General features: G+C 41.6%; 1 protein-coding gene across 3 annotated transcripts in view; it reads right to left on the reverse strand.

Annotated features, from left to right (window-relative positions):
- Positions 1 to 820: 820 nt before the first annotated feature.
- Positions 821 to 14,215, reverse strand: part of myo16 (myosin XVI) — a 148,636-nt gene continuing 135,241 nt past the window's right edge. For all 3 annotated transcript variants that reach the window (XM_050048003.1, XM_050048004.1, XM_050048002.1), the window contains one exon: positions 821 to 4,255. In XM_050048003.1, the coding sequence (XP_049903960.1) occupies positions 4,085 to 4,255 (171 nt within the window). In that variant the 3' untranslated portion in view covers positions 821 to 4,084. The remainder of the gene's footprint in view (positions 4,256 to 14,215) is intronic.

Consider the following 14,215-nt stretch of genomic DNA (forward strand, 5'->3'; position numbering starts at 1 on the left):
AGCATACTGACGACAGACGACACTGATATTTTGTTAGTTTTAAGTTCTGCTGTTACGTAACCAAAATCCAGCGTCTTTACACACTTTATGCCAACGTCATCTTGACATTTAGTTGTTAGGTATGAGGGCCAAAACCCAACTTCTGCAAAACGTCATAATTAACATCTACACAACATGAAATTCAAACATCATTAAACATTCAAAATATAGTCAACCTGAGTCAAATGTCGTTCTCATGTCATACTGATGTAAGACTCTTATAACTACATCTGAGTCCTGAAATTGACATGCCTTATAGAGTGCCCCAGGAATGAGTCCGAAAAACCACAATAGAGTTAGCATTTTAGCACTCACGGTTCCATCATCTCCAGGTCAGTGGGTTTTCTGAATCTATTTTTGATGCCTGAAATAAGGTCTGTAGTTAAAACAAACTTAAGAGACTTTCACGTTTTGTTCTACGACATAAAATACGTCAGTAAATACCCGACACATCGCATTTCGAAGCTTCTGTTTCTTGCCAACAAGTGGTTAAATGAATCGTTAATAGCCTATTATTAGCATTTTGCTTCTGGTGATTGCATTTAGGCTTCAGCAATCATCAGTGGTGTTCTTTTGTGAAGATTATCTTGCTGAACAAAACATGTAAGTCTTATAAATGTTGGTTTGCCACAGAGCTTAAGCAATAATTCAAAAACCCAATGGAAAAATCCCATAGGCCTTTTATCAAGAGAACCAGGGTGATGCTAACTACAGCAGTACGTCATCCCTGGGGCACTCCATTGTCACACGTGCACACACACATACATTAAGACTGGCATTGACACAATTGTGCTTTATTGCTGTACAGGTACAGTACTTATAAAACATTGGGAACATAATAATTATGAAATATCACATACAATCTTTTTTCTTTTCACAAACACATATGTATGCAGGTTAAAATATACTGTATGTCATGTACAAAAGAAAGACTACAATAAAAAAAAAACAACACTATGAAAGGCAGTGAGATACCCCTGTTTAGGTGCTAAAATATTGTGTCTCTCCGGACAACTATACATGGACTGGGGACAGTAAAATGGCCATTCTGCACTGGCTGTAGCACCAGAGAGCTGATCTCAGAGCAGAGGATTTTTAGATTCCTGACAAACAACAATGACTGGCCGTAACCTGGCTGCCAGAGTTTGGTAATGCTTGCGACGGACTGAGGGAGGTCATCGGGGATTGTGTGTGATGGAGCCGATGTGTGTGCGATCGGTCCAGTTAGAGGTGGATGTCAATGTGTGGCGAGTGTTTGGATGGGAGACGGGGGACAGTGCAGCGATTCACAGTGCAGTGGGAAGCAGTTCTTCACATTGGACAACCATTTTTTTTTTTTTTTTTTATCTTTTCAGCATGAGCACGTTATAAAGGGCCAGGCCCAACATGTGGTCATGCAAGGTAAAAAGCACTGATATGCTTTAAGAGACAATAAAAAACAATCCATCTCCTCATTTCATGATTCCATTGAACATGATTATACACAAACCGTAACGCACATGACTAACCAGGACCCTGATCATAGTGAAGGACCAATACAGAGGCTATAAATTCTGGTTCATTGGCATTGGCAAGGTTTAGTAGCTCGATCTTTGTTCTTCTGTTTGATCACAGATATGTTTATATCCTTGTGTAAATGGGCTGAACCATACTATGATGAAAATGTTTGACACAGTTCTGCATTGCAGTGCTACTCATGCAACCCCAATCGCAGCACACAAGGTGTGAATCATGGAGCAAATCAATAGCTTATCAGAAATGCTGCATCGTTATTAACTTGCTCTTAAAAAAAAGGAGTGCATACATAACTTCTGAAGACGATAATCACATTAAGCAGTCAGGTACACTGTTTAGATACAGGCGCATGTTCCAGTAATAAGATACACAGGGTTTCAGGCAGTGAAAGAAAACTTTGCATTTATACATTCAGTCACACAGTCAGTCGAAAAATGCAGCTCAGCTGATTCGCCGTCTCTGTTGTGAGTATCAGTGATCTCCTCTGATTCCTCTTGAATATCCGTGCACCTTCGCGCACTGACAGCAGCTGAGATTGATCCTGTGATGGTGCTGCTAATTCGTAAGGCTGAATCAATCAGACACATTGTGGGTGATCAGTGGGAATGAGAAATCAATTAGAGCTATTGATACTTTGTGGCTCTAACAATCTGGACCAATCTCCGTAGATCAAACAGCTTGTCGAGACACACCCAGCCCATTACAGAAGTCAACACGACACTACATAAACATTGTGCAATAAAACATCCATATACAATGAAAAACATCTGCCTTGCATCATAGGAACAGAACAACAGGGTCAAGAGGGGACAAAACAAATATTATTAAATAGAGTATAAAGAATTTCATAGCCATAGACAATCATTCTGAAAAAAAGATATTCACATTTTAAAATAAACCTCTTCTCTTTACCTCAGTCATTGCATCTAACCCAAGACATTCTTAAATCTCAGTTTCACCATCATAGACAGTATTATCTCATCTCTTCCTTGTCTTTCTATTCAAGTTCTGTGCTTCTCTGCTATAGTAAAAGATAAAACATACAACACTGGTCACTATTTACAAAGTGGTTGCCATGGAAACACCCGTAGAGCCGGTTTGATCCATTAGGAAGGTGGGGGGAGGGGTCAAAGAGCAGGAGGGGGGAGAGGGGGGTCTGTTTGTTTGGGTCAAGAGGGGAAAGGAGATGAAGGGAGCATGTGGAAAGGTGACGGGAGTCTGTGCGGACGCACCCACGGTGGAGGAATCTGTACAATAATCGAGTTCATCTGTGCGTGAGTTCCTGAGCTCTGCACAGTCTCCTGGACAACACCGAACACGTCACACTGTTCAGGTGTTGATGAGACACAATGAGAGTTAAAGTCGCTACTTTTCAAGTGTAGACCACTTTTTTTTTTCTTCTTTTTGCCATGTTCTTCTGATCTATTGAGAAATGGTCCATTAAATCACCACTGAATCAAAGTAACAGCTATGATTTGGTCGTTTATGTCGATCTGTACATATAAGGGGACTACTGTATACATCAGTTTTTATAACTATGCTTGTTAGTTTAGACGTATCTTTCACAAGTTGTGTCACTTTGGCACAGAGGTTCATGTTCACAACATGAACTATAATCCTGTCAGCTAAAGCTTTTTGATTTTAGCTTTACCTTTAAACCTTTTTCTGTTGGATCCTCTTTTCCTTGTAAAGGTTAGTGCAGTAGTTTGCATTCTGGCCAGAGGTTTTTGTCCCTCAAAGGCTGGTGGTAACAATGGGGAAGAGAAGTGCACCTTGGGATATTACTGAGGTTACCCTGACCCCTGGTTGCTCGTTGCCAGGGCCACAGTAGCACTTAAGAGCCCAAATGTGAGAGGCTAAGTGAGAGCTGTACCTGAAAAGGTCCCATGTCTAAGCCAGTACACTGATGCTAAAAACTGGAGGTGGTACGAAGGCGTCGGTTGACTTGTAAACTTCAGAGAGGTCTGAGACTCAGGGGCGCACACGCAAGCATTCATGGGAACATCACAGGGCAGCACGTCAAGTATAATCAGCACCATGTTTGGGGTGGGGCTCCTTTGTGTGCAGCAGAACAACATGATAGGCTAGTATACGGACAGACTGAAAGGGCCGTTCAATATCTGACTACTATGGAAACACTGCCAGCCTCTGATTGATGGACATCATACATTTTGTCTCAGAACTAAAAATAAATAATAATCTCACTTTCCTTTTCTTAATAAAATCTTTGATCGCAAAAAAACGTTCCTCGTGAACCTCTACTGTTTCTGCATTCCATCATTTTTATATACATAAAACTTGTTACAGAGTGCTGAGCTTCTATCATACAGGTCGGGGGATCCTCCCACAGTCGAGGTCAAAGGCGCAGAGGCAGGACCTTCCGCCCAGGGACGAGGCTCACGCTTTGGGGCTTGGAGCTGTAACCTAGCCCCTGGGCACTGAGGTTACTTGGTCCACATTTAAAAACAAAAAGAGCACGAGAGGGAGGAACTTCATAGCCAATACATGTGACTGCATCACACAACCTCTGTCACGGAGAGGCCTTCCTGTTGGTCCAGAGCAGCGTGGGGGGCAGAGGTGGCGACTGAGGTGGACGGTGCTTCCAGTCACCCCGCCCCTCACACTGCGCTCGCCGCCATCGCAGAAGCTCCCCAAGGGCGGCACTCTCATCCCCGTTGGACAGACGTAACCGCTGGAACACCTGGAGTGGAGATGGGGGGAGGAGAGGCGGGGCAAGCAGAGAGCAGAGTTTACATTCAAATCCCACACTAGAGTCTCCTGAATGGATTAACAGGTAGATGACAGGAAGCTGAAATGACCAGGCTGTGATTGGAGGGGAGCGTGAATGACAAGCAGTGGTTTTATATAAAGAAAAAAAAATATTGTCACTGCAAAGGTATCCTACAGTAGACCCAAGAGGTTTAAAGTGTCCTCTAATCATGTCTCCATCAGAGATTACCACCTACAGTGCAAGAAAAATAGGACAGTTTTGTCTGATCCATCATCTTGAAAGAGGCGGTGATTACAGCGCCGGGCTCCTGTTCTTAAAGTAGGACAGTTTTTCTCATGAATCATTCTAATAAACAACACAAGAGATGAATCTGGCGCTGGCGCCGAGCCATCTCATGGCACAGTTGATACGCAGGGAAGCAGCGGGGGGAATCCCTTCTCCGACTGACAGCTTTAACAGCGGCTCATTTCCATATTCTGCCTCTGGAATCTCTTTACCTCACCTCAAAGAAGATCTTGTGAGTAACGGTAGGGGGGACTGTACAGGGAGGACATCAAGCGCCACGTGTTCTTTCAAATGCTCAGGTCAGAAAAATACAGAAAGGTGCACACACACACACACACACATCATTCTGTGTAAAGCACAGCATCAGTCATCTGCCAGCAAATACCTGGGAAAATCAATCAGACAGGGATTCCAATCTGCCTCAGACAGTGACACCAGCAACAGGAGCCAGAAACATAAAGATCAGAATAGAAGCTGGGGGTTGTGATGGTGGCAGCTGATGGACTGTTGAAGTGCAAGAAACTGCATGTTTAGAGATGAGATCTAAAGGATAAGGCTGGCAAAACTATACTCAGTATAGTCTATACTATACTTGATAGTATAGTCAGTCCCATGAAAACACTAAGACCACAACCACACTGATATGTTGTCATTTTATCTCCGTACTCTCAAGCATTTTATCACTGTATCAGATTTAAACTCCGTCCATACTAACAGGCCAGAAAACACATATCATATGACCATTCACGTGCACCGAGCATGAGTGTGCCGATGTAAACAGGAAGCAGATTGTCTACTCTACGATTGGTTTGTCAGTCATAGAAAATACTACGAAGATGGCGAAATGTAAGACCTGAAATTTCTTTGCTTGGTCTGCTGCAGACATGGAATTGTCACTCAAGGTAACACATAAGGTGGTAAAGGCAGTGGAAGCAGTACCAGATGCATTTGCGATATCTATCCCAGGAAGGGAAAGGAAACGGAAAAATACAAGATAGATACAAGAAGGATAAAAACACAAAAAGGTATCATAATGTTTTGTTTTCATCAGTCGTGACTGACAAGACCCAATTGGGGAAAAAACTGCGGGTGTCTGCGTCATTGTTTTCAAAAGCCTCCGCAATCCAGACTAAAACATAACCTCTGAGTTTTCAAACTAAAACAGGTCTCCGTTTTTAGTGTGGACGTAGCTATAGTTATGCATCTTAAAACTAAAACATACAAGTGTGGGTGTAGCCTAAAAGCAAAAATGTCTTGTTTTGTCTCACAGTGCTTTCTGACCTCCCTCACCTGCTGTAGCACTCAGCCCCAAGCCCAGTGATTCCTACTAAAGATGCAAATCTTGACAGAGGCCTCAGAAATATTTAGTTTCTTACATTTGTCTGGGACTATTTTCATCTGTGGATTAATACACATTTGTTACACTGGCCAGTTTTTACAGTAACATGACTGCGCATGTGGGACTGAGTCAAAATAAACTGAAGTGCTCATGTTGATCATAATGAAGGAACATGTCACTGAGTGTAAAAGTGTGACTCACTGATGTGGTTTTAATAGTTTCTGGACAACGATGGAGCTTCATGGCACAGAGGAATAAGCTACATCAGGCTTTGGCTTGTTAATAGGATCAGTTCATTGTTGGTTTTAGTCTTTTCACAGGATTTATTGATTAAATAAATCTACTGTAGAGAATATATGGTCAGCCCCGTCTTTTAACATTCTCAGATTAAAACTTGGTTTAATGCTGTTTATCTTCGTGATTCGTTTCCTGCAACAGTCGTTCCCTCTGCCTCCTCCCCCGCTTTTCATCTCTGCTGGAGCTGAAGCTGTGAGCTAAATCAAGTTAGCAGTACATATAATGTAACATTTTCTCTGCATATTGCCAAGCATACAGTACATTTAGTGACGCATTCCACACAGACATTGCCACAGAGCCATAGGCACACACACACACGCGCACACACACGCACATTGCACACATCGCATACTTCGACATACACACATAGCCAGGATCACATGCACATATCTTGAGAACCGCACACCTGTGAGTGTCCATATGCACACGCACTCAAACACACATACACATTGATTGCCTGCACGAGCACAATACTTAGCGACCTAATCCATAATTTACACCTCCCTGCCAGGCTATTCTCTGCACTGGCGCCAGCCAAGAACACCGGCTACTGGAACAGTAGACAAGTAGGAACACCGTGTCCTTCTGCAGTGCATAACTGTACATGGACATGGACACACACACACACACACACACACACACACACACACACACACACACACACAATCCAGTAATTGTGAGGGAAGACCACTTTGAGAGTTTTATAGTTTGTGGTCTCCATATCTGAAATAAATGAATACTCATCTTCAGAGTGTCAAGGTGAGACGGTATGGCTGCTTTTGCAAATTACATTCATTTGTACTTGTATCCAATGGCAAGTATGTGTGTGTTGAACATCTAATTTCAAAATCACAGGCACTATTATGCTGCTGTAACAACGTCTTGGTACCTGGCTGCATGGATTTGCTCTCATTCAGCCACAGGAGCTTTTGTCAGGCCAATCAAAGTTCTTCCACACCTAAGTCAGTAAAACCACGTCTTTATAGACCTCACTTTGTGCACAGGGGCGAAAGTTAATTTACAAAAGGACAGGAGCTTCCCTAGAGTGTTAAAGGTGAGATTTATTGTACAGTATGCTGTGGCATTAAGATTTTATCTAATGGAAACAAACCATTAAAGGCTGTCCCACACTGTCATAGTGTACTTTACAATTTACAAAAGGTCTGTGTTTCAAATAAAAATGTTTTAAGTGATGGCTTGTGTAGAAGTTTGAGTTGATGGAATTCATCTGTAAGTGAGTGAGAGAACAGCAGTGCCCCCTCTTCATTTTAATGGTACCACTGAGTTGAGTGGGGATGCCAATGCAAGGCCATCTGGCAGGCTAAATGGCCAATGTGACCTCATCTGACTTCATCTCTTAAGATCATTTCCAGGTTCATACTTGCATGTTGGGTTTCTACATTCACCAATGCACCCCTTGCATTTTCTTTGTTGTTTAAACTCCCACTTGTATTCCTTAATATGATCCGAGTCGTATACAATAATATAAAAATGATGTAACATTTCCATAAACATTTTCTGATTGAGGACAGCCAGACTCTACTCCTCCACTGTAGCATCCTAAATCATCTGAAATTTTAACCACGTCTCACAGGGCTCACCCAGGCATGGGGGGAAGGAGCCAATATCCAAATCAACATGTTAATGGATTAGTAATGTTATGGTAATCATATGGTAATGTAAGATGACTAGTGGTCACTCACAGGCTGAATGTCCTGAAGCCACATAGTGTGACAATAACCTCTGAGCTGCTCCTCAGAAAACATACACAATCTCCTGCCAAACACCTACAGTATATACTGTGCTTGTATGCTTTTTTTAAACTGATCCTTTCAAATGTACATCACATATACACCCTCAGCACATAATATACATTTATAACAGTGTTAACCACAGGACTGAAATATACATGAGGCGGTAGCTGGCGGACAAGGGTACAAAAATGGTTGTGTGACAAACAATAAAAAGGTGTGACATTTAACACAATATTTAGTAGGGCCGTAACGGTACATGTATTTGTGTCGAACCGTTCGGTACGCGACTTTGGGTTCAGCACGACCCTGTACCGAATTATTGGGTGCAGGATATTATTTTATTTTATTTTGTTTTATTTTAATTCCGTTTTTGCGAGCCGAACCATTTAAAATATCTAGTTCCCCGACGGACATAATTGAGTGACGGACCGAGTCCCGTAAATCTCCGCTTTCACTTTGTACAGCGCATTCTCGGATTTTGACAACATGGCAAGTGAGCCTGACGAACCTGAAGACCCACCCGCAAACCTTAAGTCCTCCGTTTGGGAACACTTTGGTTTCAGGGTAAAATACGAAGATGGAAATAAACAAATGGACAAGACCAAAGCAGTGTGCCGGCACTGCAAAACAGCGGTCGCGTATGTACTTGGAAACACGTCTAACATGCTAACGCATCTAAAGCGACACCACCCGAGTTTGAACGTTAACCGGCACGACTAGAAAAAGCAATCTGGTGCAAACTACGATATCGTCGTCGTTTAAAAAGAAAGAGCGTTTCCCTGACCATCGCGCTAAAGAAATAACCAACGCCATTGGAGTTGAGTAAAATTGTTTAAGCTGCACTTTAGATATAAGCATGTTTTGTTCACTGCACTTTAACAAAGTGGGAAAGCTAAGTAAGTTCCTAGTAAAACTGAATCTGAGCAGGCTTTAAAGCTGACCAGCTGCACTATACTTTTTATTTTAATTGAGTAAAACTGTTGAAGCAGAAATTTATATTTATATTTTTCATTCAAAAAATGTGTTAAAAAAACAGCAGGATTTTATTTTTCACTTTTATATTTCTATTTTCATTCAAACAATGTGAAAAAGCAGGATTTTATATATATTTGTTTCATTCAAAAATTGTGTAAAAAGAGTTAACTGCTGTGGTGGTATGTTTTAATAAGGGTACCAATAAGTAAAAGATATTTAATAGTTGTCTATTTTTTTCATTACTGTACCGAAAAAAACCGAACCATGACTTGTGTACCGAGGAGGTACGTACCGAACCGAGATTTTTGTGTACCGTTACACCCCTAATATTTAGATGTTTTTAATAACCCTATTCATTTTATAAAGCCATACAGCCATACATTGAATCATAATGTTCTTATCTAATACTAATCGCCTGTGTTAAGCCCGTGTCAAGATCTGCAGCAATAATTCCGTGGGTCGCGAGTCAATCTAGCAAGAAAACACACTTAAAAAGTACTGTAAACGTGTACATTAGAGTGTGTGTACATTAAATATGAAATAAATGATCTATGATAAATGATAGAATGTGCATCCCATGCTTCCACATATTTGTAACGTGTGTCTAAACAGAGAGTAAGAGAGTGACCAGCAGAGCCACACACACCTACAATCACACACACACAAACACAGACGCAAGCAGACAGAGACAGACATGTGATTTAAACAGAGCAGAGAACAGAATCACATGCTGACCATTATCTTCTGCCTTCTGAATCAACAGCTCATAGAAACTTCATATGATACAGTCTCAGGCTTTTGTTTAATATCTAGTGTCTGATTTCCAATCCATTGTTAACACTGTTACTTTGTTCACTATATTACGTGAATGTCACTGTCACTGTCCCGCTGAACCCCGTTCACACTCTCAAACCATTAGCTGGTGTAACAATGAATTCTGTGACACTTGAGAATCTGTGACCTTAAAAGTCCTTAAACCCTGGCCCTAACTACTCAACAACTCACAAAACTCAACGATGTTTTTAAAGGATCAACAGGAAGAGCCAACATGTTTCGACCACTGCAGGTCTTCGTCAGGGCTTTCCAAACAAAGACCTGCAGTGGTCGAATCATGTTGGCTCTTTTAAAGATTTCGCCACTACAGTAAAGGCTTCTTAATATCTGCTTCCTCGTTTGTCTATATTTTTTCAAAATGCCTGGATTGCCTTTTTGTTGATCCTAGTTTCCCGTTTTCCGTGAGCACCTGACACGAGATTTTGATCTACATTGTTATATAAAGAGCAACCAGTCATCTCTCTCTTTTTCTGACTTTTTAAGGGAGTCTGGTACTGGGTCATGGAATCTGACGGGTCACAGATTCCAGTGTTACACCCCCACTGGCAATTTGGAGTGAGTTCAGTTCCTGTGTTTTAGTGCTATATTTAATTACAAAGTCACTGCTTTCGATCTATGTGTGTGTGTGTGTGTGTGTTGGGAGGGGGATTATTTTACTATATGAAGCACTTTGTGTTAGTTTTTTTTAATGAAAAGTACTGTACATATAAAGTCTGATTGACTGATTTGGAGCATTTTCACCTCAGGTGTTGTCGCAAAACAAACAGGTAAGTTCATTAGTTGATCAATCGTGGATGGTGTCGTTCTCTCAGTCAGATAAAAGATAAAAGTAACAATGGAAAAAAGATAAAATGGGTAGCCAGAGATACTTTGGTGGTTGTTAATATACCTGGGCGGCCCCTGAAGTAAAGTCTATGTGTGGAAAAACACTTACTTGGTGCTTCTATTAAACTAGGTGCTATAGTTTCAGTCATTAACAACATAAAAAAAACGCAATACCTGTTACAAATCTTTTCAAACAAGCTAAAAAAGAGAGGTCTCCAAATAGCTTGCTATATCCAGATCCACTTTACTCAGACAGGTTAATGGGAGGACAGAAAGCAGTGGGTGGCAAAACAGAGGGACTGATTAGAGGGAGAGATGTTGGTGGCCGCTGATGAACTACGTGTGGGCTCTTTACTGGAAATTTCACCAGATAAGTTAGGTCATGTGAGGATTTCAGAGAAACTAGCACGATACCTTTATTCACTCATTCGCTTTAACCCTGCCAAACATGGAGGGGATTCATACAGAGACACCAAGGCTCTCTGTCTCCGCCTGTCCTTCTCATCCTTTGAGTGCTGTTACTCTGAATAGCAAACATGTGGCGCAGTCCTTCTCCCACTTTGAACATCATTATTTGTGCCTACACTTCGTCTGAAGGGAACAACAAAGAATATTAATCTCTGTACCATCCAATCATTTAGTTGGCAAAACAGACAGTCCGCCTTTTCTTTGTATGATTAGTCTAGACTGCTGTTGACTACTAACTACAGGAACCAAAACAAGCCAGTCCATTCATTCCTGACTTAGTTATCCGTCCCCCTCTTCTTCCTTCATCCTTTCCTTTTCATTTATCCCATTAGATCTGCTAATCCTACATAAACACGGTCTGGAATGCAGCTAATTGAAAGGCATTCTGGGTCACGGAGTTGTTCCCATCTCTTGAATGAACTCATGGTAATGAACCTGATCCAGACAACACACCAGATCAGTCAAGTGAGGAACCGAGATAGAAGTGTCAAACAGTGAGAAGTCACACTTTGACAGACCAGTTCTTGTACAGAGACAGCGTCAGACACAAGAGGATGTGGAGTGACTTCTGAGGTTATACAACTCTTAGTAACATGTAACACCAGTGACAACAAAGAATCTGGAAAAAAGATTTTTTAGAAAGGTATAAAGAGGGGGTCATGTGATGGATTTAGCAACTTAAAGTCCCAGCAGATGAATAAGAAGCAATAAAAACTGCAGCTCTCCTTTGTTGCACAGACTTAATCAAAGTTTGAATGTCTGTGAGCATTTAAATCCATGTGTGTCAGTGTTGGTATGCATGCTCATTTGCATGTGCATCAGCATATGCTAATCCAAGAACAGCCTCAAAGGAAACAAAGATGCCTACTGTCCACTACAAGATGCATTTACTTAACACTGATCACCTCTCAGGTTTAGGAATGCACTCTATAATTTTTTTCCAATGTCTAATAGCCTACATTTTCCATGGACATTGTAAGACCAGTTCAGACTAATGATTCGCGACAAGATGACACCATTTTAGAACGCTGCAGAGAAATGTTGCAGCGGTGTGAACTGGCCGTCTGAGCTCGACTCAAGCCGGCTGATGGTGTCACCTGACAACTCAGCTCATGAAATCGCCGGCGGCTATATATAATAATAATATAATAATACTTCAAAGAATTATTCAGGTATATGCTGACTGATCATGTGCAAATTTTTCTCGCTTAGACTGAAAGATTATAGTGTGGTTAGAATATCTTTGGCAGTGATGATGAGCAGGTGTACAGATGCAGAGAGCTGGCCTCAAGAGCTGCAGTTTCCTTTGAGAAATAAGGGATAAAAAAGGCGGGGGGGAAGAAGCAGCAGCACCAATTAGGATCAGACTTTTTGCACCCCACAGGAAAAGGACAAAGAGCACAGTAAACAAGGGGAGCAGGTAAAGCTACATGATGTCCTGGAAAAGCAGTGGTTTTCAAGACTTTCAGAAGATTTGAATGTTTGGATGAAAAGCACCAGGAATTTTGTAATTGTCCTGGCTTAAATATTGTTTTTCGCTGGAATGAATCCAGGATTATGGTCCGTTCTCCACGAAGGAGCAGACTAAAAATTCTTTTAAACCACCTTTCAAGTCTATCATTCATTCATAATCTACAAATAGACTTTGGGTGGAATATTACTTTGAACTCAGACAAAACTTCTGAGACTGAGAGGATCATTACTGTCATGATCTCACACTGGGTCTATGAAAAACACTGCTATTTAGGGTGGAGAGCAGCGAGGTTTGACACTCACCACATCCCTAAATGTGAACAGGGCTTCCACTGAACCCCCTTGCCCCCCCCTCGCTGTTTTAGAGGGCAGCCCCCGCACCGAACGGAGAAAAGTTGAGATGACCCCTCTGGAAGATAAAGGAGGGAGTGAGAGGAACAGCCGAGCTCATTAGAATCAAAGGAAGAGAGAGAAAGAGACAAAAAGAGAGTCATTTCTCCGCAGCCCAACAGTTCACATATTCTGAGAAAGACCTTGGAAACTCTATTATATTAGCGGCAGGAATGTGCTTCAAACTTTCTTGAAGGCTGTAAGAGAGCGGCTTTAAACAGGTGAGTTCCCCCCTGATGTTTAGTCAACCTGATGCCTGTGAAGTGGGTACACACAGTGCCTTTGCATCTCTATTGGCAGCGTCTCGTGAATGGTGTGTCCTTTGCTTCCCTGAAAGTGGGACAGTATGTGCTTTGCTCATTCTTGTGCTTCATGCATCACTGACAGTGACACTCCATCATTGAATGCAGTCTGTGATGAATCTGAATCAGTCCTCATGTGGGGAAACTTTTTTTATGACTGCGGACTGAGACAAATGGCTGCATCCTTGAGGACACGACTCAGTGACACTGAATTCTGAGAGCATTTACAATGTGGATGCCGTTATACAAGACTTTCACCTTGTATGTAACCTTCATTGCTTTAAAATGACTTACAGATGAAACCAATAGAGTGGGGAAAACAACAGCGCAGTAAAGGCTACAATGGCAACATCTGTAGATCGATCACTGTTATGACAGCTGGTGTCTTAAATAAATCTAATTTCCTGTTGGAGTGGGTTCAGTGCTCAGCCTGTGGACATGATCTGAGCAACAGCAGAGGGAAAAAAACATTTGTGTATGTGTGTATTTGAGTACACACAGACTCCATTTCTTATATTGTTTAAAGTTGTTTTGCTCACATTTTAAATGTTTTACAAGCATATCTGGGGTGGAAATCACCAGAGGCCCTACAATAAGATAATATCACAATACTTAAATCAAGATACAGTTTTATTGCATTTTATTTTATTTGCGACATGCTGAGTAAAGACCCTTTTAGGGCCGATGTCACACTGACGTCAGTTTGTTAGCTGGAGGAAGAACATGCCTCGTCACAACAGGGCCGTAGGCTATGTAGGAGTCTTAAATGTCATCTTGTTGTGTTATTGGTAGGGATGCACCGAAATGAAAATTTGTGGCCGAAGCCGAAGCCGAATATTATTAAACGCTTGGCCGAATACCGAGTACCGAATATTGAATATCATTTAGTTTTTCATTAGTTTTTGCAGATGAACCCCCTCCAGATTAGTGTTGTCACGGTACCAAAATTGGGACCCACTGTACGATACCAATGAAAATATCATGGTTC

This window comes from Epinephelus moara, chromosome 7 (assembly GCF_006386435.1).
Source record: "Epinephelus moara isolate mb chromosome 7, YSFRI_EMoa_1.0, whole genome shotgun sequence".
NCBI lineage: Eukaryota > Metazoa > Chordata > Actinopteri > Perciformes > Serranidae > Epinephelus > Epinephelus moara.